The sequence below is a fragment of the Schistocerca nitens genome, chromosome 3, assembly GCF_023898315.1.
Source record: "Schistocerca nitens isolate TAMUIC-IGC-003100 chromosome 3, iqSchNite1.1, whole genome shotgun sequence".
NCBI classification, from domain to species: Eukaryota; Metazoa; Arthropoda; class Insecta; order Orthoptera; family Acrididae; genus Schistocerca; species Schistocerca nitens.
In genome coordinates this window covers 713,474,586-713,497,846 of record NC_064616.1, presented here as the reverse complement: position 1 = coordinate 713,497,846, position 23,261 = coordinate 713,474,586, and the positions used below count along the sequence as shown (strand labels likewise).

The window sequence follows — 23,261 nt, the reverse complement described above, 5'->3', positions numbered from 1 at the left end:
TGAAGATAAGGCTGAAAACCATTAAAAAGCTATTTAAAAAAGGGACCACCCCAGATCCCCATTTTATTTTTTCTTAGTGCAAGTAACTTCAATAATGAATGCAAAAACTTAATACAGCAAGTTTGTGAGCACATACCAATGTGACACGAGTGGAAAATTTACGATCAGTGTGTGTCACCACCAATTCTTACTTATGACACTGAGAGATGGAGGTACAATGCAAAAAATCTTTCAAATACTGAGGGTTGCTCAGTGATCAATGGAGAGATTTATGTTGGGAATTTTCAGGGGAGGCAGGAAAATAAACAAATGTATCAGGGAACAGACTGTAGTGGAAGACGTAATTATGGCAGTAATGGACACAAAATAAAGAAGGCCTTTATCCAGCAATAGATGCCAAATGGCTGATTATTATGCCAAACTTAATTTACACAGGGCACTAGGACACAGAGATTTTTTCATGAATAAATTTAAGCAGATGTGACTCTCCGACTGTTCTAAAAATTCTGATTGTCACAAAATTTAGTCTCAATGGAGAGCAATCTTGATGTGGTCAGGGGAACTTAAGTCAATACTGTTTCATACTACCAAATCGAAATGCAGTAAGATCAGACATTTATTACATTTTGAATGTTAAAACTTAAAAAAAAAGGTTTATTTGAAAAAATACATCTAAAATTGGAAATGTCTATAAGTTGAAGATTGTGAATATAGCAGGCACATGCAGATATCGCAACACTGAAAACAATCATGCATTCCACAACAGGCACAAGCGATCCATGTCCATGCCATGACAACATTTCCCATATCATATAACTGCCACTATTCACAATGGCCCCACAACCACACATGCCCAGTATCAAATGCACACAAGCCCAATGGTAGAGTGGAGAAAAATGGTGGCTTATCAAATGAACTGAGCTTCTCTCAGGCATCAGCTGTCCATTGCAATAAAATCCTTTTGGGGGTGTGACCGCATCATGTGTGATATACTACCAACATTTTGGCTGCTGCTATTGCAGGCAGCCTTCATCAGGATGACTGTAGTGGAACATGGTCAACAAACACATGTTGCTGGATTAAACAGTGCTGTATTTGGTTGCCAGCTGCTTCATATAGAGCTGCATATCTTGATATGTAATACTCAACCAGGCACTCACTTCTGTTATCACCGTTGTAATGTTTTCCACAATCTTGCTAAATTTAATCATTTCCTGATGTTGACACCAATGCAAGTAAACTATTGGGCCTCACACACATCACAAGACAATGGTCCTCTGAGCTCTCATAATCCCTGTAATTTTCTCTCCATCAAACATCAGTAAATAATGCACAAATGCCAGTTGGCTGCAGACTCAGTGGCTAGATCTGTCACATGGAGTCGCACAACGTCTGAATCATAATTTTATGGACTATGCACGAATTTCTTTTCCCTGTAGTACCTCTGTTGGTTTTCAGAAACCTACAAATAAAGGATGAGCCTACACAGCAACAACTAAGGCATTTTTTATTTGATATAAAAAGTAAGTCAGTTGAATTTAACAAATTGTGAGATCTGGAAGGCCATTTTGATTTTAAATGGATCTAAAGATACTGAACACCAACTACATCTCAAGATTTTTGCATAGTACTGTTTGTCTTCTATATCTTTTCTTCAAAAAGTAAAAAAAGGAATCACCTATTTTTATAATGTACAACTACTGACTTGCCCCTGCTTCACACAAGTATCATTATGTATTTATGGCTGGATAACTTGTCTGTTGTAGCAGTAAGACAAACAGTGTTTTTTTTTTTTTTTTAAACTAAGTACCATTTTGAAATAAAAATAAAACAAGTAGATATTTCTTATTTTAATCTATTTCTCTACATAATTCCCACCAATATTCTGCATGTTTACATTTGTTTGTGAGTACCTGAGATGCCTCCTTTGATTGAGAAGCCCACTGACTGTGAAATACACGCTGTGATTTATTTTCTTAGTGCTGAAGGCTTTGGTAACAGAAATTCATCATCAGATCAGTGAAGCGTATGGAGAAAATGTTAAGAGTGATGAAATGGTATGGTAATGGCTGAGAGCTTTCAAAGATGGCCATACGAATGTGCATGATGAGGAACAAAGTGGGCAGCCTTCAGTCATTACTGACGATTTGGTGCAGAAAGTTGATGAAAAAGTGAGAGAGATCAGACACTTTACAACTTTGACATTATGTGACGAGTTGCCTTAAGTGTCAAGATGCGTGCTTTATGCAACTGTTGCTTCATTGAACAGCAGATTTCTGTTAGGATGGTATTCAAAAGCTTGTTGCATGACACGATAAGTGCCTCAATATTGTGGGAATTACGTAAAAACTACATCAAAGTACAGGCTTTAATGTAAAAATAAAATTGGTGTGAAAAGTTTATTTGTTTTATTTTTATTTCTACTTTTTTCATTTCTGAATAGTACTCACTTAAAAAGCACACTTTGTAAATTATACACACAAACCTTCCTTTTGAATGAGTCTAGCTATCAGTGAAAACCACATTAACATCCCTATACTAGCTCCTGAGATTAGCCTTCATGTTCACAGATAAAAATGTGGCAAGGGAAGTGCATATGTCAGTTAAAATCAATAATTCTTCCTACTGCAGATGTAATATAATGGTTACCTTTGGCGCATTTGCATGAAATAATGTTAACTACAAGATTCATTTGGTAAACAACACAATAAAATGAGGGGTTATGAAACTGATACTCATACTTACATCTGTGCCAATGCTTGAGCCATTGCAACACCATCACTGACTTCTTCCACTGTTGAATGTGGTGCGTCAACATCGAAGGTTTGTAGCTGTCGGCAAGAAACAACAACTTCTTAAATCTTTGAGATTTTTAAGCTAAAACACTTTTGGAGAAAGTCTATGAAGAATGTTAATCTGTTGTTTACTGGAAACTAGCTAAATTTTACTGCTATTGCTACATCCTTCACCAAAGTGTGATATGGATTAGAATGTTCAAAGCAATGAAAGTACTAAAGTTAATCTTCTGTAGTTTATACATTTCCAGGTAGTTCAAAATGCTGAATCAATTTGTTTTCCTTGCATCAAACAAAGATACTAGATTGCTTCACAGAAAACATCTACATCTACATCCATACTCCACAAGCCACCTGACGGTGTGTGGTGGAGGGTACCTTGAGTACCTCTATCGGTTCTCCCTTCTATTCCAGTCTCGTATTGTTCATGGAAAGAAGGATTGTCAGTATGCTTCTGTGTGAGCTCTAATCTCTCTGATTTTATCCTCATGGTCTCTTCACGAGATATACGTAGGAGGGAGCAATATACTGCTTGACTCTTCGGTAAAGGTATGTTCTTGAAACTTTAACAAAAGCCCATACCGAGCTACTGAGCGTCTCTCCTGCAGAGTCTTCCACTGGAGTTTATCTATCATCTCCGTAACGCTTTCGCGATTACTAAATGATCCTGTAACGAAGCGCGCTGCTCTCCGTTGGATCTTCTCTATCTCTTCTATCAACCCTATCTGGTACGGATCCCACACTGCTGAGCAGTGTTCAAGCAGTGGGCGAACACGCGTACTGTAACCTACTTCCTTTGTTTTCGGATTGCATTTCCTTAGGATTCTTCCAATGAGTCTCAGTCTGGCATCTGCTTTATGGACGATCAATTTTATATGATCATTCCATTTTAAATCACTCCTAATGCCTACTCCCAGATAATTTATGGAATTAACTGCTTCCAGTTGCTGACCTGCTATTTTGTAGGTAAATGATAAGGGATCTATCTTTCTATGTATTCGCAGCACATTACACTTGTCTACATTGAGATTCAATTGCCATTCCCTGCACCATGTGTCAATTCGCTGCAGATCCTCCTGCATTTCAGTACAATTTTCCATTGTTACAACCTCTTGATACACCACTGCATCATCTGCAAAAAGCCTCAGTGAACTTCCGATGTCATCCACAAGGTCATTTGTGAATAGCAACGGTCCTACAACACTCCCCTGCGGCACATCTGAAATCACTCTTACTTCGGAAGACTTCTCTCCATTGAGAATGACATGCTGCATTCTGTTATCTAGGAACTCTTCAATCCAATCACACAATTGGTCCGATAGTCCATATGCTCTTACTTTGTTCATTAAACGACTGTGGGGAACTGTATCGAATGCCTTGCGGAAGTCAAGAAACACGGCATCTACCTGTGAACCCGTGTCTATGGCCCTCTGAGTCTCGTGGACGAATAGCGTGAGCTGGGTTTCACACGACAGTCTTTTTCGAAACCCATGCTGATTCCTACAGAGTAGATTGTAGATTTCCAGTCTCCAGAAAAGTGATTATACTCGAACATAATACGTGTTCCAAAATTCTACAACTCATCGACGTTAGAGATATAATAGGTCTATAGTTCTGCACATCTGCTCGACATCCCTTCTTGAAAACGGGGATGACCTGTGCCCTTTTCCAATCCTTTGGAACGCTACGCTCTTCTAGAGACCTATGGTACACCGCTGCAAGAAGGGGGGCAAGTTCCTTCGCATACTCTATGTAAAATCGAACTGGTATCCCATCAGGTCCAGCGGCCTTTCCTCTTTTGAGTGATTTTAATTGTTTCTCTATCCCTCTGTCGTCTATTTCGATATCTACCATTTTGTCATCTGTGCGACAATCTAGAGAAGGAACTACAGTGCAGTCTTCCTCTGTGAAACTGCTTTGGTAAAAGACATTTAGTATTTCGGCCTTTAGTCTGTCATCCTCTGTTTCAGTACCATTTTGGTCACAGAGTGTCTGGACATTTTGTTTTGATCCACCTACCGCTTTGACATAAGACCAAAATTTCTTAGGATTTTCTGCCAAGTCAGTACATAGTAATTCACTTTCGAATTCATTGAACGCCTCTCGCATAGCCCTCCTCACACTACATTTCGCTTCGCGTAATTTTTGTTTGTCTGCAAGGCTTTGGCTATGTTTATGTTTGCTGTGAAGTTCCCTTTGCTTCCACGGCAGTTTTCTAACTCGGTTGTTGTACCACAGTGGCTCTTTTCCATCTCTTACGATCTTGCTTGGCATGCTAAATATACCTCTACATTTTATGACTTATTAATATTTTGGTGCGGCAAAATGCTCAATGTCGTTCACAGAGTACTAGCACAACCCATAAGTTGATAAGCACTCTGTCATATGTGGAATTGCATCAATGTTTTCACCTTTCCAACTTGTGGCACCAGCATGTACACACAATTTTCCATTGACACTAAAGCATACTAAAATATAATATTAACAAAAAAAAACACAATGACATTCTAGCCACAGCAGGCTTCTATTGGTAAAAATCAGGATCGAGTACAGGAAATTACACAGTTACACTGGCTTTGCTGTAGCTACACTGATCCCCATTTATTTAATGTTCCCTTCCCTTTCCCCTGCTCTCTGCCTCTAACCCCAAAAGCTGCATCTTCTTACAACCCAAACAAAATATGACAGCCACTTTCTTGTTATATGTGAAATTTCATATACTTTGAAAAATTTTCACTGTGGAAGTAAAGCTATCAAAGTTGCAGAAAATCCACATCTACATCTATGTTCCAGTCATGAATGATGGGTGGGAAAGCTGAATTAAATTATATAAATACCCACAATCATAAAAGTGGCATATTACAGATTCTGGCAGGATTCTATAAGGCACATATTTATAGCATAGACTACATACGATTTCTAGGTAGATTGATTCCATAATGTTTGTACAGATAAAATTAAAGAAAAAAAATTTCGTTACTGTCATAATTTATAATTGAATCTTACAGTTACAACACATAGCACACATTCTAGAAGTATTCATCTGAGCACAGCTACTAAATAGACTGCAACAAGACAATGGAAGTATCAAGGAATTTCGTGCCATTATGACATCTAATTTGGTCCACTAGATTTCAGATGAAGACTCACCAAACAACATCACAATTTACATGCATTGGTGTACATAACACTAAGTAGTCATTTAGGAAAAAGCTACTGTAACAGTAAAACTGCATCTCTGCTTAACCCAGCCTGTGCAGATAACAGGGAAATCAAAGTATCAATTTAAATCACCATAAAACTCAGGAAAAGCTTGAGTACAAGAGTACTCCTAACGAATAAAATAATCTAAGGCAGCCTAAGTTTGTTAAGAAGTAAACAAAGAAAGCTGTTTTTGCACAGACAAACACTTTAAAACAGTATATGAGAAAATTTTGTTGTTTACTTAAAATGGTAAAAACCGAAGGAGTCCACTGCATTGTCTGAGACACAAAACCTCTTTCCATGAGTTTAGGGGAAAATCCAGTTAAGTACACAAACAGAGGAAATTTCTTCTTTAAACCCAAGACTACCATCCTATCAAAGTTAAAGTACCAGACAAACTATGGGCACTGGAGTCTCATCACATATATGAGATAAAACAAGTAGTGTTCCTGATGGATATTATAAACGATGTACCTGAAACCAAAAGCTCAGATAGCAGAAAATCAATACAGAATATTGCCAAGAGGTGTGTGTGTGAGAGAGAGAGAGAGAGAGAGAGAGAGGGAGAGAGAGAGAACCAGTATTTCACATGATCAAATATTATAATAAATCACGTTTTAAAATGGGAAATGGATATGATTCATGTGGTTTCAAAGAAGTAACAATACTCTGAGAAGGTAGGCTAATATCCAGTATATTCAGTCAAAATGAATTTCAAAACAACAAATTTTATAAGCACTCTTAAAAATAAAATTTAATGCTGTACCATAAATGTTTCAAGTTCAAATATTACAAATAGAAATGTTCTCAGTGAAATATGCACTGTGTAATAAATCAAGAGCCATTTCTGTGGTAGACTGACAGACATCAATGTCAGGTCATACCACAATTGTCAGCAATTTCCAGTCAGTTTTTCAACTTACACAGTTACTACAATTTTTCAGCTTGTAATAGAATCTACAGCTGTTAAGTGCATTTAAAATAATAAAATACTTGTGATTAGTGGTCGCATTTTCAGAGAAATCATTCCATTAGGATAATATTTTACACTAACCACATATTAAAATTTTTATGTGGTGAAACATTAGCTTCAATTATTAGAAACTTAACCATGGTGCTTAAGTGCACAAATTCAGTCATAACCCTTTGACAGAGAAGTTCCAGTTTCCTACGGTAAATACAGCAGAACATACACGTTAAACTTAAAAAATAGTGTCAAAAATTATTTACTACAAAAAAGAAGAAAAGTGGTTAAGGTTTTCAGTATCTTTTTGACATCCCGGTCATTAGCAAAGCATCATTAGTTCATACTGAATAATTGTGAAAAACTTATACTGCCTGTGGCGATGTTGAAGGAACCACATTAGAAGTCAGCTTAAATAATTCTGAAAAAGTAAAAAATTCGAATTTGGATGGCCATACAGGTATTCGAATATCACTCCTCCCTAATATGAGAGCACTATCGTAACTATTGCACTACCTTACTAGGTAACTTCTAGAGAGAAATCATGTCTTCCATTTAAGCTTTATTTATTGACCCTCTGCTCTTTAAGCTATACAGGATGTTTAAAAAATGTCTCCCATACTCTTACAACAGATATTACTTGACAAAAATAGGGAATAAGTACCACAGACATATGTCCACAAATACTTGTTGAGATATCGGAAAGTCTTTCCTGTCACAGCCATCTGTCAGTTGACACTACAGGAGGTGCTTAATGTGGTTACCAGTCATTCTTACATATCCCTCAGTTCCCCTACTCAGGAACTCATGAACTCATGCAAACACTCATAGCTGCCCTTGGATTTGGTCATATTAGAGCTGTGCCCTACCAAAACTACAGTTCAGTAGTTTTGACATAGTATATAAATGATGCGGTAAATGGTAGGATCACTGGTAGTATTGGTAGTGAAAGCAACATAAATCAATGTGTGAGAGAGGAACTGGGAGCCTACGACTTCACTTAATTTTTTGTTTCTTTGTTTTGCACATAATTTGAACCCCAAATCACTCAGTGTTAGTCCATTGTGTATTTTATATCCTTACAAAATACAAATTGCATTTTATAAGTAAAAAAAACTAACTTCATCATGATCAAAGGCAAGAATTTCCTATTATAATGCAAAATTTGCTTAGCAATAACAGACATTTGTTTTACATAGGCTTGAGGAAGTATTGAAGTGATGTCTGAATGTTTTTGTTTAGCAGGTTTTTTGGTTAAGTTTACATTTTTCTGAGGAAACTGCATTTTATTTTTTTACTACTATGTCCCTGTTTCATGTTAAAAATCAACAATTTTCTAATAAAACCTGAATTAAACAATGACAATTTCAATCTTCCTATAAATACTATTTATTTTTAAGTAATAGACAGGAGGATAACTATGTAGAATAAAAGTTCTGTATGTTACAGGATTACATTCTCCTTTATATATCCACACTCAGTCTCTAGATGATTCACTGCTTCCGATTTCTAGGGGAAACTTGTAGGACACCGAAAGCATATGGAAACAAAGCAATCGAAATGAGGTGATGCCCTATAGGTATTAACACACCTATCATGCAGATAATGTGGTTATGATCTTAACTCACGAAAGCTATCTGTTGTCTCTTTTGCAAGGGCAACATTCTCCTGTAGTACAGGTAATGTGTCATGCAGAAATTGGTGATAAACAGTACCTGTTAATCTGTCTGATAATGAGTATGGACCTATGAGTTGTCACCCATTCTTTCTGTCCAGCCTTTGATACTAAGTTGAACCTGACGCCTCACTTCCATTATTGCTCTAGAATCTGAATTTGCTCACAAGTGGTTATTTACAAAATTTGTTATCCCACTGTGTGTAAATCCTGCCAGTGCCTGGGCTATATCCTGTGGTGCGGAAAGTATGGTGACATCTGTCAGCACAGTAGTATGGACCATATTTATTCTTTCCCTGAAGTCCTCCTTATAGAGTCCCACACTTTTATTCATAATGTAGAATGGTGTTATACAACAATGGAATTCCTATCATGGCCTCTTTCTCCTCACACACAAATAATAATAATAATAATAATAATAATAATAATAAATAATATCACATCACAGCCAATACAGATTAAGCGTGGAATATACCAAGGAGACTCATTAAGTCCTTTCTGGTTCTGCCTTGCTCTGAACCCACTATCCAACATGCTAAACAATACAAATTATGGATACAATATTACTGGAACATACCCACACAAAATCACACATTTGCTATACATGGATGATCTAAAACTACTGGCAGCAACAAATCAACAACTCAACCAATTACTAAAGATAACAGAAGTATTCAGCAATGATATAAGTATGGCTTTTGGAACAGACAAATGTAAGAAAAATAGCATAGTCAAGGGAAAACACACTAAACAAGAAGATTACATATTGGATAACCACAGCGACTGCATAGAAGCGATGGAAAAAACGGATGCCTATAAATATCTAGGATACAGACAAAAAATAGGAATAGATAATACAAATATTAAAGAAGAACTAAAAGAAAAATATAGACAAAGACTAACAAAAATACTGAAAACAGAATTGACAGCAAGAAACAAGACAAAAGCTATAAATACATATGCCATACCAATATTGACCTACTCATTTGGAGTAGTGAAATGGAGTAACACAGACCTAGAAGCACTCAATACACTTACACGATCACAATGCCACAAATATAGAATACATCACATACATTCAGCAATAGAAAGATTCACATTAAGCAGAAAGGAAGGAGGAAGGGGATTTATCGATATAAAAAACCTACATTATGGACAGGTAGACAATTTAAGAAAATTCTTTATAGAACGAACAGAAACTAGCAAAATACACAAAGCAATCACTCATATAAATACATCGGCTACACCACTACAATTTCATAACCACCTCTACAACCCTTTAGATCACATAACATCAACAGAAACGAAGAAAGTAAATTGGAAAAAGAAAACACTTCATGGCAAGCACCCGTATCATCTAACACAGCCACACATCGATCAAGACGCATCCAACACATGGCTAAGAAAAGGAAATATATACAGTGAGACAGAAGGATTCATGATTGCAATACAGGATCAAACAATAAACACCAGGTATTACAGCAAGCATATTATTAAAGATCCCAATACCACAACAGATAAATGCAGACTTTGTAAACAACAAATAGAAACAGTAGATCACATCACAAGCGGATGTACAATACTAGCAAATACAGAATACCCCAGAAGACATGACAATGTCGCAAAAATAATACATCAACAGCTTGCCTTACAACATAAACTTTTAAAACAACAAGTTCCTACATACAAGTATGCACCACAAAATGTACTGGAGAATGATGAATACAAATTATACTGGAACAGAACCATTATAACAGATAAAACAACGCCACATAACAAACCTGACATCATACTCACCAATAAAAAGAAGAAATTAACACAACTAATCGAAATATCCATACCCAATACAACAAATATACAAAAGAAAACAGGAGAAAAAATTGAAAAATACATCCAACTGGCTGAGGAAGTCAAAGACATGTGGCATCAGGATAAAGTTGACATCATACCAATTATACTATCAACTACAGGAGTCATACCACACAATATCCACCAGTACATCAGTGCAATACAGCTACATCCAAACATATATATACAACTACAGAAATCCGTAATTATTGATACATGTTCAATTACCCGAAAGTTCCTAAATGCAATATAACACATACCGTACAGTTAATAGGAAGTGACGCTTGATCAAGGTCCGCGTCACTTTCCATTCTCAACCAGACTTAACGTCTGAGAAAGTAAAGAAATAATAATAATAACCCCGTGGAGGCCCGGGAAAAGAATAGGCCTCCGGTATGTTCTGCCAGTCGTAAAAGGCGACGAAAAGAACAAACCACTAATAGGGCTAACCCCCCTTTTAGTGTGATTACTTGGTTCAGGACAGAACTAAAGAAGCCTCGGACAAGCGCCGTCATGGTCGGGGACGACGCTTGAACCCTATGCCCGCCCACAATGGTAACGACACTGCTAGCCAACTGGAAAATGATTTAAATCCAAATAGAGGTGTTTTGCAGGATATGCTTCCTGCAACCACCCTAGAAGGAAAACAAAGACAGAGGATGAGATGGTCAGATGAAGTTAATCGACACCTCATGTTCTGTTATTACCAAGCAACAAACCTAGGAACCAACACAACTGGATACAGATCACAAGTACACACAACATTTATTACCAGATACCCAGAATTAAAATTTTTAACAGAACAACGACTAGCTGATCAGATCCGTGTAATAATCAAAAATAACAGGATACCCCAGTCAGAATTAGAAAACATCAAACAACAAGTACAACAAATACTAGAACAAAATAATGTGCAATCAGAAGAAGAAGAAGAAAATACAGTAATGGACTCAAACATCCCAGAGCAAACAAACAAAGAACAACACACATCAATTAAACAATCAGAGGAAAACGACATCTTAAGACAGCCACCAGAACAAGCACAAATAGAACACGAAGTGACACACATGTTAGATATAGAAGAGAAATTTCAGCTGACATATATAGAATACAAAGACACAAATACAGACATTAGACCATTCTTGCATAGACCACCAAATAACCCACAAGTCGAAACAACAATAACAACTATCAACACAATCATACACAACAAAATAAATGAAAATACAACAATGGAAGAGTTACAACTACTGGTTTATGTAGGAGCACTCACTACACTAAATATACACACTAGGCAGAGATCAGAACCAACCAACACACAGAAGAAACCCACAAAACCAGCATGGCAACACAGGCTACAGATCAGAATAGAAAAACTGAGAAAAGACATCGGACAGCTAACACAATTTATAAGAAATGAAATATCAGACAAAAAACGAAAAAGGTTAGGTAAAATCTCACAACAAGAAGCAATGGAGCAATTAGATGAAAAGAAGCAGAAGTTACAAGCATTGGCCAAACGACTTAGAAGATACAAAAAAAGTGAAAATAGAAGGAAACAAAACCAAACATTCAACACAAACCAAAAGAAATTTTACCAGACAATAGATAACACACACATTAAAATAGACAATCCACCAAACATAACAGACATGGAACACTTCTGGAGCAACATATGGTCAAACCCGGTACAACATAACAGGCATGCACGGTGGATACAAGCAGAAACAGACTCATACAAGATGATACCACAAATGCCTGAAGTGATAATTTTGCAACATGAAGTCACCCGAGCAATTAATTCTACGCACAACTGGAAAGCCCCTGGAAATGATAAAATAGCAAATTTCTGGCTAAAGAAGTTCACCTCAACACATTCACATCTAACTAAATTATTTAACAGTTACATTGCAGACCCATACACATTCCCTGATACACTTACACATGGAATAACCTATCTGAAACCTAAAGATCAAGCAGACACAGCAAACCCAGCTAAATATCGCCCCATAACATGCCTACCAACAATCTACAAAATATTAACTTCAGTCATTACACAGAAATTAATGACACATACAACACAGAACAAAATTATAAATGAAGAACAAAAAGGCTGTTGCAAAGGAGCACGAGGATGTAAAGAGCAACTGATAATAGATGCAGAGGTGACATATCAAGCTAAAACTAAACAAAGGTCACTACACTACGCATACATTGATTACCAAAAAGCTTTTGATAGTGTACCCCACTCATGGTTACTACAGATATTGGAAATATACAAAGTAGATCCTAAATTGATGCAGTTCCTAAACATAGTTATGAAAAACTGGAAAACCACACTTAATATCCAAACAAACTCTAATAATATCACATCACAGCCAATACAGATTAAGCGTGGAATATACCAAGGAGACTCATTAAGTCCTTTCTGGTTCTGCCTTGCTCTGAACCCACTATCCAACATGCTAAACAATACAAATTATGGATACAATATTACTGGAACATACCCACACAAAATCACACATTTGCTATACATGGATGATCTAAAACTACTGGCAGCAACCAATCAGCAACTCAACCAATTACTAAAGATAACAGAAGGATTCAGCAATGATATAAGTATGGCTTTTGGAACAGACAAATGTAAGAAAAATAGCATAGTCAAGGGAAAACACACTAAACAAGAAGATTACATATTGGATAACAGCGACTGCATAGAAGCGATGGAAAAAACGGATGCCTATAAATATCTAGGATACAGGCAAAAAATAGGAATAGATAATACAAATATTAAAGAAGAACTAAAAGAAAAATATAGACAAAGACTAACAAAAATACTGAAAACAGAACTGACAGCAAGAAACAAGACAAAAGCTATAAATACTTATGCCATACCAATATTGACCTACTCATTTGGAGTAGTGAAATGGAGTAACACAGACCTAGAAGCACTCAATACACTTACACGATCACAATGCCACAAATATAGAATACATCACATACATTCAGCAACAGAAAGATTCACATTAAGCAGAAAGGAAGGAGGAAGGGGATTTATCGACATAAAAAACCTACATTATGGACAGGTAGACAATTTAAGAAAATTCTTTCTAGAACGAGCAGAAACTAGCAAAATACACAAGGCAATCACTCATATAAATACATCGGCTACACCACTGCAATTTCATAACCACTTCTACAACCCTTTAGATCACATAACATCAACAGATACGAAGAAAGCAAATTGGAAAAAGAAAACACTTCATGGCAAGCACCCATATCATCTAACACAGCCACACATCGATCAAGACGCATCCAACACATGGCTAAGAAAAGGAAATATATACAGTGAGACAGAAGGATTCATGATTGCAATACAGGATCAAACAATAAACACCAGGTATTTCAGCAAGCATATTATTAAAGATCCCAATACCACAACAGATAAATGCAGACTTTGTAAACAACAAATAGAAACAGTAGATCACATCACAAGCGGATGTACAATACTAGCAAATACAGAATACCCCAGAAGACATGACAATGTCGCAAAAATAATACATCAACAGCTTGCCTTACAACATAAACTTATAAAACAACACGTTCCTACATACAAGTATGCACCACAAAATGTACTGGAGAATGATGAATACAAATTATACTGGAACAGAACCATTATAACAGATAAAACAACGCCACATAACAAACCTGACATCATACTCACCAATAAAAAGAAGAAATTAACACAACTAATCGAAATATCCATACCCAATACAACAAATATACAAAAGAAAACAGGAGAAAAAATTGAAAAATACATCCAACTGGCTGAGGAAGTCAAAGACATGTGGCATCAGGATAAAGTTGACATCATACCAATTATACTATCAACTACAGGAGTCATACCACACAATATCCACCAATACATCAATGCAATACAGCTACATCCAAACATATATATACAATTACAGAAATCCGTAATTATTGATACATGTTCAATTACCCGAAAGTTCCTAAATGCAATATAACATATACCGTACAGCAAAAAGGAAGTGACGCTTGATAAAGGTCCGCGTCACTCCATTCCTCACCAGACTTAACGTCTGAGAAAGTAAAGATAATAATAATAATAATAATAATAATAAATTTCTAGATTGAGCTCTTGAGATTGAATATGAATACACTTCTATATTATCTGCAGATGGTTTACTTCTGGTTCTTCACAGTGAGGCCTCTTTGACCATTAACTTGACAATCATTGTTACACCACCGAATAAGCTGTCTTCTAAAATAGCCAGCAGTCACCTCTGCCAGGAGGTCTACCCATTCATAAGCACTACACCAGTCAATTAACTGTATAGCAAACATTTACCCTTAGCAAAAATTTTATTTTGGTACAAACACAATAGTAGCTTTGTGGATCACCTCTGCCAGGTGCTCTTCCCACTTATGATCACTGTCCCAGTCAATTAGCTGTATAGTGTACAATATTTTGTTTATTATTATTATTATTATTATTATTATTATTAGCCTCACATGGGCATCTGGAATTTCCATTTCTGTTTGTGTTGTGCCAATGCTTCACACAGCTAGATTCATGAGTTTAGATGTAAATAATGCAATAAAGCTAGATGGCTGCATTTCCTAGAAAATTTTAACTTCAACATACAGTATCTGCTATGTTACTTTAATTCTCTTCAGTGAACTTAGAGGTTTCCTGAATCCAGGCATGGTGTTTCTCTGGTTACTTAAAGTATGAAAGTGAGAATGAAAAATGACATTTCCAGTTCAGGGATTGTCTTACCACACTTTTTACATGCTGTGTGTTCCTTACACACACGCCAATGTAGTAGGCCTACAACAAAACTGTTGGCCTTTGAAACAACACAGATGATTTCAATGAAACAGGCTTTAATATACTTTTTCTCTAGCACGCACTCAACCTTTTTTATCAAGTTGTGTACACTGTGACATTTTCTAGTTTCCAATCTATCAGGAAGTCTGCTCCATTTACATATATAAACATGGCTTACCATAACATCTTTATTGGTTTCAAATGTTGGGTACAGCTCAACTTTAACTGGGTAATTATTGTTCTTTATTAAATTTTCTACTTGATAAGTTCTAGTAATCTGAATAAGAAGAGTGCCATTTCTTACGGTTGTTTTCAGTGCACCTACCAAAATTACATAAACCTCTGCTTATACACAAAGGTGAAAAGTTTTCAAAAGGGTATTTCTTCATATTTTATATAATTATAAACATGTCATGCAATATAGGATGCGTTTTCTTAACCTCACCAACGGAAGCTTGGTAGGTAGGACTAGCTACCCAAGCTCTTATTTGGTTGAGTGTTTTTCCCCCCAGATGTACACCAGTCCGACTAAGTGTCCTTTGTTTGTAAATTGTGAACCGATTTCTCACCTGAAATGCTAGGGATCTGTAGACCAAATATGTAGAAGGACCTTAGTCAGCTGATGTGACAAGTGTCCCAGAATTTGCCCACTAACAACTGTTGTATCTCAACAGCCATCCTTCTATCAGAATGTAGCACATCCTGTGCTGCAATGTATTTATACCCACTCTTGTTATCTGGGTAGTTAAGGAAAGATACCAGTCCTTCAAGACACAATGTTTCACAGACACGCCCAACAGTGGTCGAGAAACTGTGCTCCGATTTTAAAATACAGCAACTGAATTCAGGTAGTGCTTACAAAGATTACCCTAAGTAGCACAACAATGTGGATGTTTATTTCTGTCTGGAATGTTGTAACCTAACATACTGCATTGAATTTCTTGGCAAATTCCAGTTGTATATATGTCCATTGTTGTAGAAGGATGTGATTTCCACTAATGAGAATGAAATACTATCAGATATTGCAGCAAGTGTAACATTTTGACACTTTGTTTCTTGTGCCAATGACGTCCTGACTTCCACGCATCAATAAATGTTAGTGAGATGTGCAGTTCTTGTGAAACAACAAGCTGAAATAGATTATGAAGATGACGACAAATCACCTCCACTATGTTCTGCAGTTGCTGTGCAATGACTTTGAATTGTTAGAAGCTATTTTCCATACTTTACTACAGGTGTTACAGTTCCTTCCTACTACAACCAGCTGGAACAACAACTCTTGTCTGTGTGTCATGTCTAAAGCAAACTAACCTTTCTTGGTTTCATCAAAAAATGTAGAGCAATATTTGGGGCATAATACTGTTCCTACTGCAAAATTCTATGAATAAAACAATTTCTAAATGAAATAATTCATCTTTTTAGGTGATTAATTTAAATCAAAAGATCTATCAGTGATTTTATATGAGAGTCAACAGTGAAAATTGTCGAGTTTCAAAAAAGTTGTGTTCATATATATTTCAGTATTTGCTATGGACCATTTATTTTATGCTATGTTGTATTTGCATTTACAGTATATTACAAGTATGTGATTAACATGTACTTATAAATGTGTCAGTTGCAGCTCTTGATTACTCTTTGAGTTAGTGCCACAAAGCAAGTACAGACCTTCATATTTTCATACTATCAGTTAAAATGAGGTGGACAGCACTTTTCAAGCCTCCCAATGATATCCAGGTTCTACGGGTCCTTCTTCCAGTTTGAAACAAAAGATCTGTATTGATAAGATGACTTCTGAACTGACTGGATACTGCATAATTTTTTATATGAACACATTTATTTTTATAAGAGCAGGTTTGCTGCTGAAAACATGTCCTATCTCATTGTCTTTGTTGTTTGTGTGTTGATACAACCCCCAAGTCCACACGTGTGAAAGAAAATATTTTTGTTTTAACAAACCTGGACCTATTTCCACGATACTTCAAACAGACAACACTCCGTATGGACCAGTTAACATTATATCTCTCTGGAGACTGCAAATCTGCACCCCACATCACCTAAGTAGTACATCAATTACTTTAAGATTGAGTGATTTCTACATGTGCACTCAGGGCTGGTTTAAGGCCAAACCGACAAAAGCCACCGCTTATGGCACCAAACTGAGAGGGGTGCCAGAGATACCACAACTGCAACATTTCTATACAGGATGTATCACAATTATTAGCGTCTGCTTCAGGCGCCAAGTTGAATGGGGTGAGGATAGCTTGAGTGTAAGATTTGTATACTGTGCATATCACAATTAGTTGTGAAAATGGTGAAAATATACAAAGGAAAACAGGGGAAGGGGGCACAAAATAGTAAGTCACTTACGTGCAAAAATGTTTTTGGACCAGCCTTGTGTGCACTTCATAAGTCATCGTAGGTGTACGGTTCATAGTGTACCACAACACTTCTCTTCCCTTGCAGCTCCATTTAGGGACAGTACACAAGAAGAACGCTTCATAAGCCCCGATTATCCTAGTTTTGTCATTAAGCACGACGTTCATGGAAGGAAATAATATTTCATGACCCAAAATGAAAAGTGAGATCACAAAATGTTAGACTCATCACGATGCATAGACTCTGTTACTGCTTACTGTGGAGTTGGTTCCGATTCTGTGACACACACAATGAATTTTACTGATCTCCTTTTAACCTTCACTATTTCTTCTATTATTTGAACTTAGTACAGTACTCAGATCGATAAACAGTAGCCAATAATTGGTCAAATGTGGGGTTTGGAAGCAACCTATTACATGGATGTATTACAATCCCTTGTGAAATATCCAAAAAATTTCATCCAGGCATTTCTCTTCTTCACAACTATATACATGGTGATGCCATCTTGAAATGTTTTGAATAGGTACTCCCAGATACCCATAGGTTGTTACTGATCATTGTGTGCATTATCAAATGACGATCCTTGTTCACCGTGTGCATTAAATTACAGTTCTTTATACTGACAGTCAGCTGTCAGATTTTACACCAAGTGCTCATTTTCTGCTTTCATAACATTTTCTATGATCTAATGAGCACAGCTGAAAGAACTGTACAAACAATAAACAGCTCGAGAAAGTATCAAGCTAGTACTCAACCAATAATAGGAGAGTTCTTTGGATACAAAATTCTTTTGAAAAACTAGTATATAGCACACTCATTTAGACAGTGTTGTGCTTTGTGTGCATCTCAAAGACCTTACTGGGAAGTGACAATCAGTAATACTCATTTCCCATGTCAACAAGGAATAGTATAGAGTTAGGTGATTGTAAAATTGACAAGTTCCTCTGTTATAACTGTTGTTGAGGTTAGGAACACATGGCAGTGTGCTCATCAGTGCCCCAGTTCTCGTCTTGTTTGCAGAGCCTACAGTTCTGTGGGAGGGCCTTGCTGAGTTTCCTACTCACTTTTCCACTACAGTAACCCAGATGAAACTCCAACCCACAGTCTACATGTACTACTCCCTCTCTGACTATCCTACAGTAACATCCGCACACTTGTCACACATCAGCAACAAGGGCAGAAGCTTAGTCCAGATCTAACACCTTGTGAACATGAAGTCTGCTTTACTGGAGAACTCAAGTGACATTGCCACTCATAGGGACTGCATATATTCCTTTTGCATTCTTAGTGGCTCAAACAGGGGGAACACCAGTGATGATGAGCAAGGGAAGAATCCTGAGGACCTTCTGCTGGATAGTTAATAGCAGTCTATCAATTTCAGCAGAGACTCTGATATTTATTAGCAATTTCCGAATTTACCAAAGTGTACTGGATAACCTGTTTTGCATGATACTGACTTAATAGCACAAGTAATTAATATACCATCTTCAATCATACTATTTTATTGGTTACAATTGCCACAGGGGTCATTATGGACTGGAAAGAATCACCTCAAAACACCAAGTTTCCCAACAAAGCACTCTCTACAGAGCTAAAGATATTATGTGTAAATGAATGGTAAATATATTACAACACACAGTAAAATGACACTTGTTTCACACTGTCTGTGAAAGTAAATTTGTTGTATAGTCACATCTAACAGTCTCTGGTTAACAACGGAGATATGGTGCAACTCAAACCCATACACACAGTGACTAGCTGAGAAAACGTACATTAGGCAACAGTTCAACATTTTTCTTATTCAAATCTTATTATAAATCATGCTTTGTGGCCTCCTTGAAGGATGTTTCAGTATAATGTACTAAGTTTATTAATAATCAGATGTCTCTCAGAAACTTTATACAATGAATGTTGTGAGTTGACACTGTGGAGGAAAAAATGCAGGTAACAGTACTTAGGTCCTACTTGTAGATTTCCACCTCCACCAAAACTGCTCCTGACTGCTTCCCAGACCATGAGGAATAACAAGGCAAGTCTGGAAACTTCTCCTTCAAGTCCTTACTAATGTTAACCATAAACTGTGCTTTTGTGAATGTGAACAAAATGTCTTCAGCATTAACATTATTATAATACTGCTATGGGGATTCAGCATCATCCCAGATGAGCACCACATTGAGCTCAGGAGAATGACAAGACATTACTGTCATACACTACACATCTTGGCACAGTTGGTTGTAAAAGCATTACAATGTGATTGCGTATTGTAATGTGACAAGGTGGTGTAGTTTTTGACTTTCATTACTAAACCCTACTCTGAGTCCTCTAGGTAATCTTTAATTGTGTAGTATGCAGTACTTATGAGGTACTGCATATATCAACAACCTTTTTAAACAGATATATGGTAAAAGTTGCATAGCAGACACCTTTGCACCCTTCATAATTTATGTGCTATATATTTACACAACATCATTCAAACTCCTTGTCAGTGACTTATCTCATTTTACATTTCATTTGCAATTTTTATAATGGAAAATGTGCAAAATATGGCAAGAAACATTAAATGTTGCATGAATGTAAACATTAGGCTGTATTTTGGGTCAATTAGTTGCCACAACCTGTATTCTGCATCCATAGTCATTGGTTTCGCCAACTCTCAACCAAATTATCACCTTCCAAATTAATCTTGACCTCCAGCTGCGCTACAGATCAATCTGTCAGCACAATCAAGATTCCATGAGGGTCCTACTGGCAAGGTATGATAGCTAATGCACATTATATTAAATGATCCCCTTACACTAAGAAAAACTGGGCCATATTAACTATTTCTCACACACATAAGAGCTAGTGTCGGGTGAGAAATGCATGCGAAACTTGTGCAGTGAAAATTTCCCAACTTTTTTGGTTACTACGCATTCACTTGACACAGCAAATGCATGATAACACGATAGTTATCTTTGCAGTAGAAATACAGGAAAGAACCAAATATTCTGTTGAACTTGTGAAAAAAAAAGGATGCCTACAAATTATGTATTTTTTTCCATCTGTGTATTGATAACAGTTTCTAAGATGTCTTCAACAAACGTGAGCTACAAAATAGGAATGGTTTCCTTGTTGAGATCCTGTTGATGCCACTTTCTTACTTTGCTGCACACATGAATTTCACAGCTGTTTTTGTCCTAGCTGTAACTTATTTGTGTTATCTGCAAAGAAACTTTCAATTCTGCAGAATTCATTAAAAAAGAGACCCCTGTAATGTGGCTTTTATTCTACAAAACAGCAGTGTTCGCTTCATTCAAATCTCAATGCCTCTCAAATAACAGACCATGGGGTATTCGGTTTCAATGTTCTTGGAATGACAGTTGTGATCTATCTGCTTTAATAAGTGTTTGAACAGGATTACACGAAACCAGTACTGTAGTAACTGCACAAAACGGCGTGACTAACGACAGTGGTGTTCCACGGAAACATGTTACTTCCAGCACCACGTTTCAGCTAATGACATTTTTATCCTTTCGCACTATCGACTGGTCTGTATCACTAACGTTATTGTCAGAACTTCGGCTGTCAGTGCTTTTGTTTCTGGCAATTCAAGTATCAGAAAATTGTAAACATACTCGCTTGCGGTACTTACCCACTTCATCAAGCTTTCACATAATTGAATTTTATCCATGTCTGCTGTTTCTTGAGTTGTTTACAGCTACATAAGGTGACTAACTTTTTATCTACAGTACATTTTTGTGATTAAGATCAGTGATCATTGTTTTAAACAGCTCTGTGTCATACACGAGGTAGTGTGCATAATTTATAGGTCTCCCGGACTTATTGAAAACACGCAACTTCAGTATTAACATGTTATTCCGTTTTCATTTAATAATCTGTTCATGTTTTAACTGCAATGTCATTATACATTCGGCACTCACTATCGCATTATCACACGTTAACCTCTCTGACATTTGTCAGATTACGGACAGTTTCTGCAGTAATTTACGAAACTACCTCATGGTATGGACACATGTACAAACTACGTTAAATACTGGAGAGAAGCCTGTGTATCATGTTTTAAAATTTAATTATACTGTACAAAAACACGCAAACTCCAAACATTATCAACTCCAAAAATACACCCACGCGACCATCGCCAAAGATCCATATACGTCGCCACGGAGAATTACGCGATGAGTAGGAATTATTTACAGGCGAATAGGTACCATTTTTGGATAAGGGTCTGGAGGTAGATCGAACCCGTCCAATTGAAATGATTTTAGGAAACAACCGAAACGCACATCAATATGAACGAATGAAGACCGACCCACACGATCAACCTGTCAGCGCAAATGTTGGTGCACATTTCGCCTGCGCAGAAATGTCGTGTGGACAGATGATTTGCGCAGAAATGAGACATGTGCAAGCATGGGACTTGTAGCTGGCGGTTTGAGCAAAATTGGTCAAATCTGTGGGAGCAAATCACATCCGCGCAGACAAACCTGAGCATGTGGACTGGAGAGCGCTGCAAATCTGGTGCGCTAAACTTATTTGAGTCAGCTGTTTGTCCAGTACATGGATTAGTCTAGTGTCTATCGGCTACGCGTACGCGATGAATGCTAAAATGGTTGATACGCGTCAGACCTTCCGGGACTTCAGTGCTGAACATATGAAAAATTTAGGACTCATCGCCTGCTTTGTACTTAGAAATCTCTCTCATCAAGTTGATCAGCAAAAGGGATTGCTAGCATACTTTCACTCAGTACTTTCCTAACCATAATCTTTTGTGTCACTCTAGCTGAAGTAAAAAAAAAATTATTCCACATCAGAGCGCAGTCGAAATATGGTGATGAGTTGCTAACCCAAAACATCTTGCACCAGTGTCTTCAGGGATATGGGTAATCTTACTCTTCTGTGTCAATATATTGGTTCCCTTACGGAAAATATTACTTATGACAAGAGGAATCAAAAGTGAACTGTATAATTCACTACCACAATATTAAAAGTAAAACATTCCATATACATTATAAATCCCTACGTAGAGTCCAGAATGGAGTTTTATATTTTGAAAAAATTTAAAACAGGTTGCTGGTAGACTTCAAGCAGGAAACCAAAACACCGCAGACACTCAGAAGCAAAGTAAATGAATCATCATTGGCAACTCCCATAACTTATTAAAATATATAGAGTTCAAAATACTTCAGAAAATCTTATCTGCAACTTCATGCAGTAGATATCTTTCATAACTGAGATGGTTTACTTGTTTTCATAAAATCCTTCATCAGAACAGTGTATATAGCTTTGCATGTGTTAGGTATTATTTGGCTCAGCATTGTTTGGACGTTGCTATCTAAAAATTCTAAATCCTTGGAATGTATTCCTATTGCCAGGTATCACAATATCATTATCAGCAGTTCAGGTGAAAATACTCTTCTCATACATGTATTTTGCGTGTTATATGAGGAGTTACGAGCGTCAGTAGATATTCATGACCATATTTCCCTTTACAAATAATTTCGCCAGTCGTCAGTATAGCCATGTAACTTATGAAGTAAATATGTG

The 23,261-nt window shown here is 36.8% G+C and overlaps 1 protein-coding gene across 1 annotated transcript in view; it reads right to left on the bottom strand.

Moving 5' to 3' along the window:
* LOC126249729 (protein Hook homolog 3-like) overlaps positions 1-21,776 on the bottom strand; it is a 199,012-nt gene extending 177,236 nt beyond the window's left edge. Inside the window, exons 1-2 of the mRNA XM_049951409.1 lie at positions 21,349-21,776; positions 2,746-2,831 (exon numbers count right to left, since the gene is read on the bottom strand). Coding sequence (XP_049807366.1) covers positions 2,746-2,831; positions 21,349-21,387 — 125 coding nt within the window. The 5' untranslated portion in view covers positions 21,388-21,776. The remainder of the gene's footprint in view (positions 1-2,745; positions 2,832-21,348) is intronic.
* Between the last annotated feature and the right edge of the window lie 1,485 nt (positions 21,777-23,261).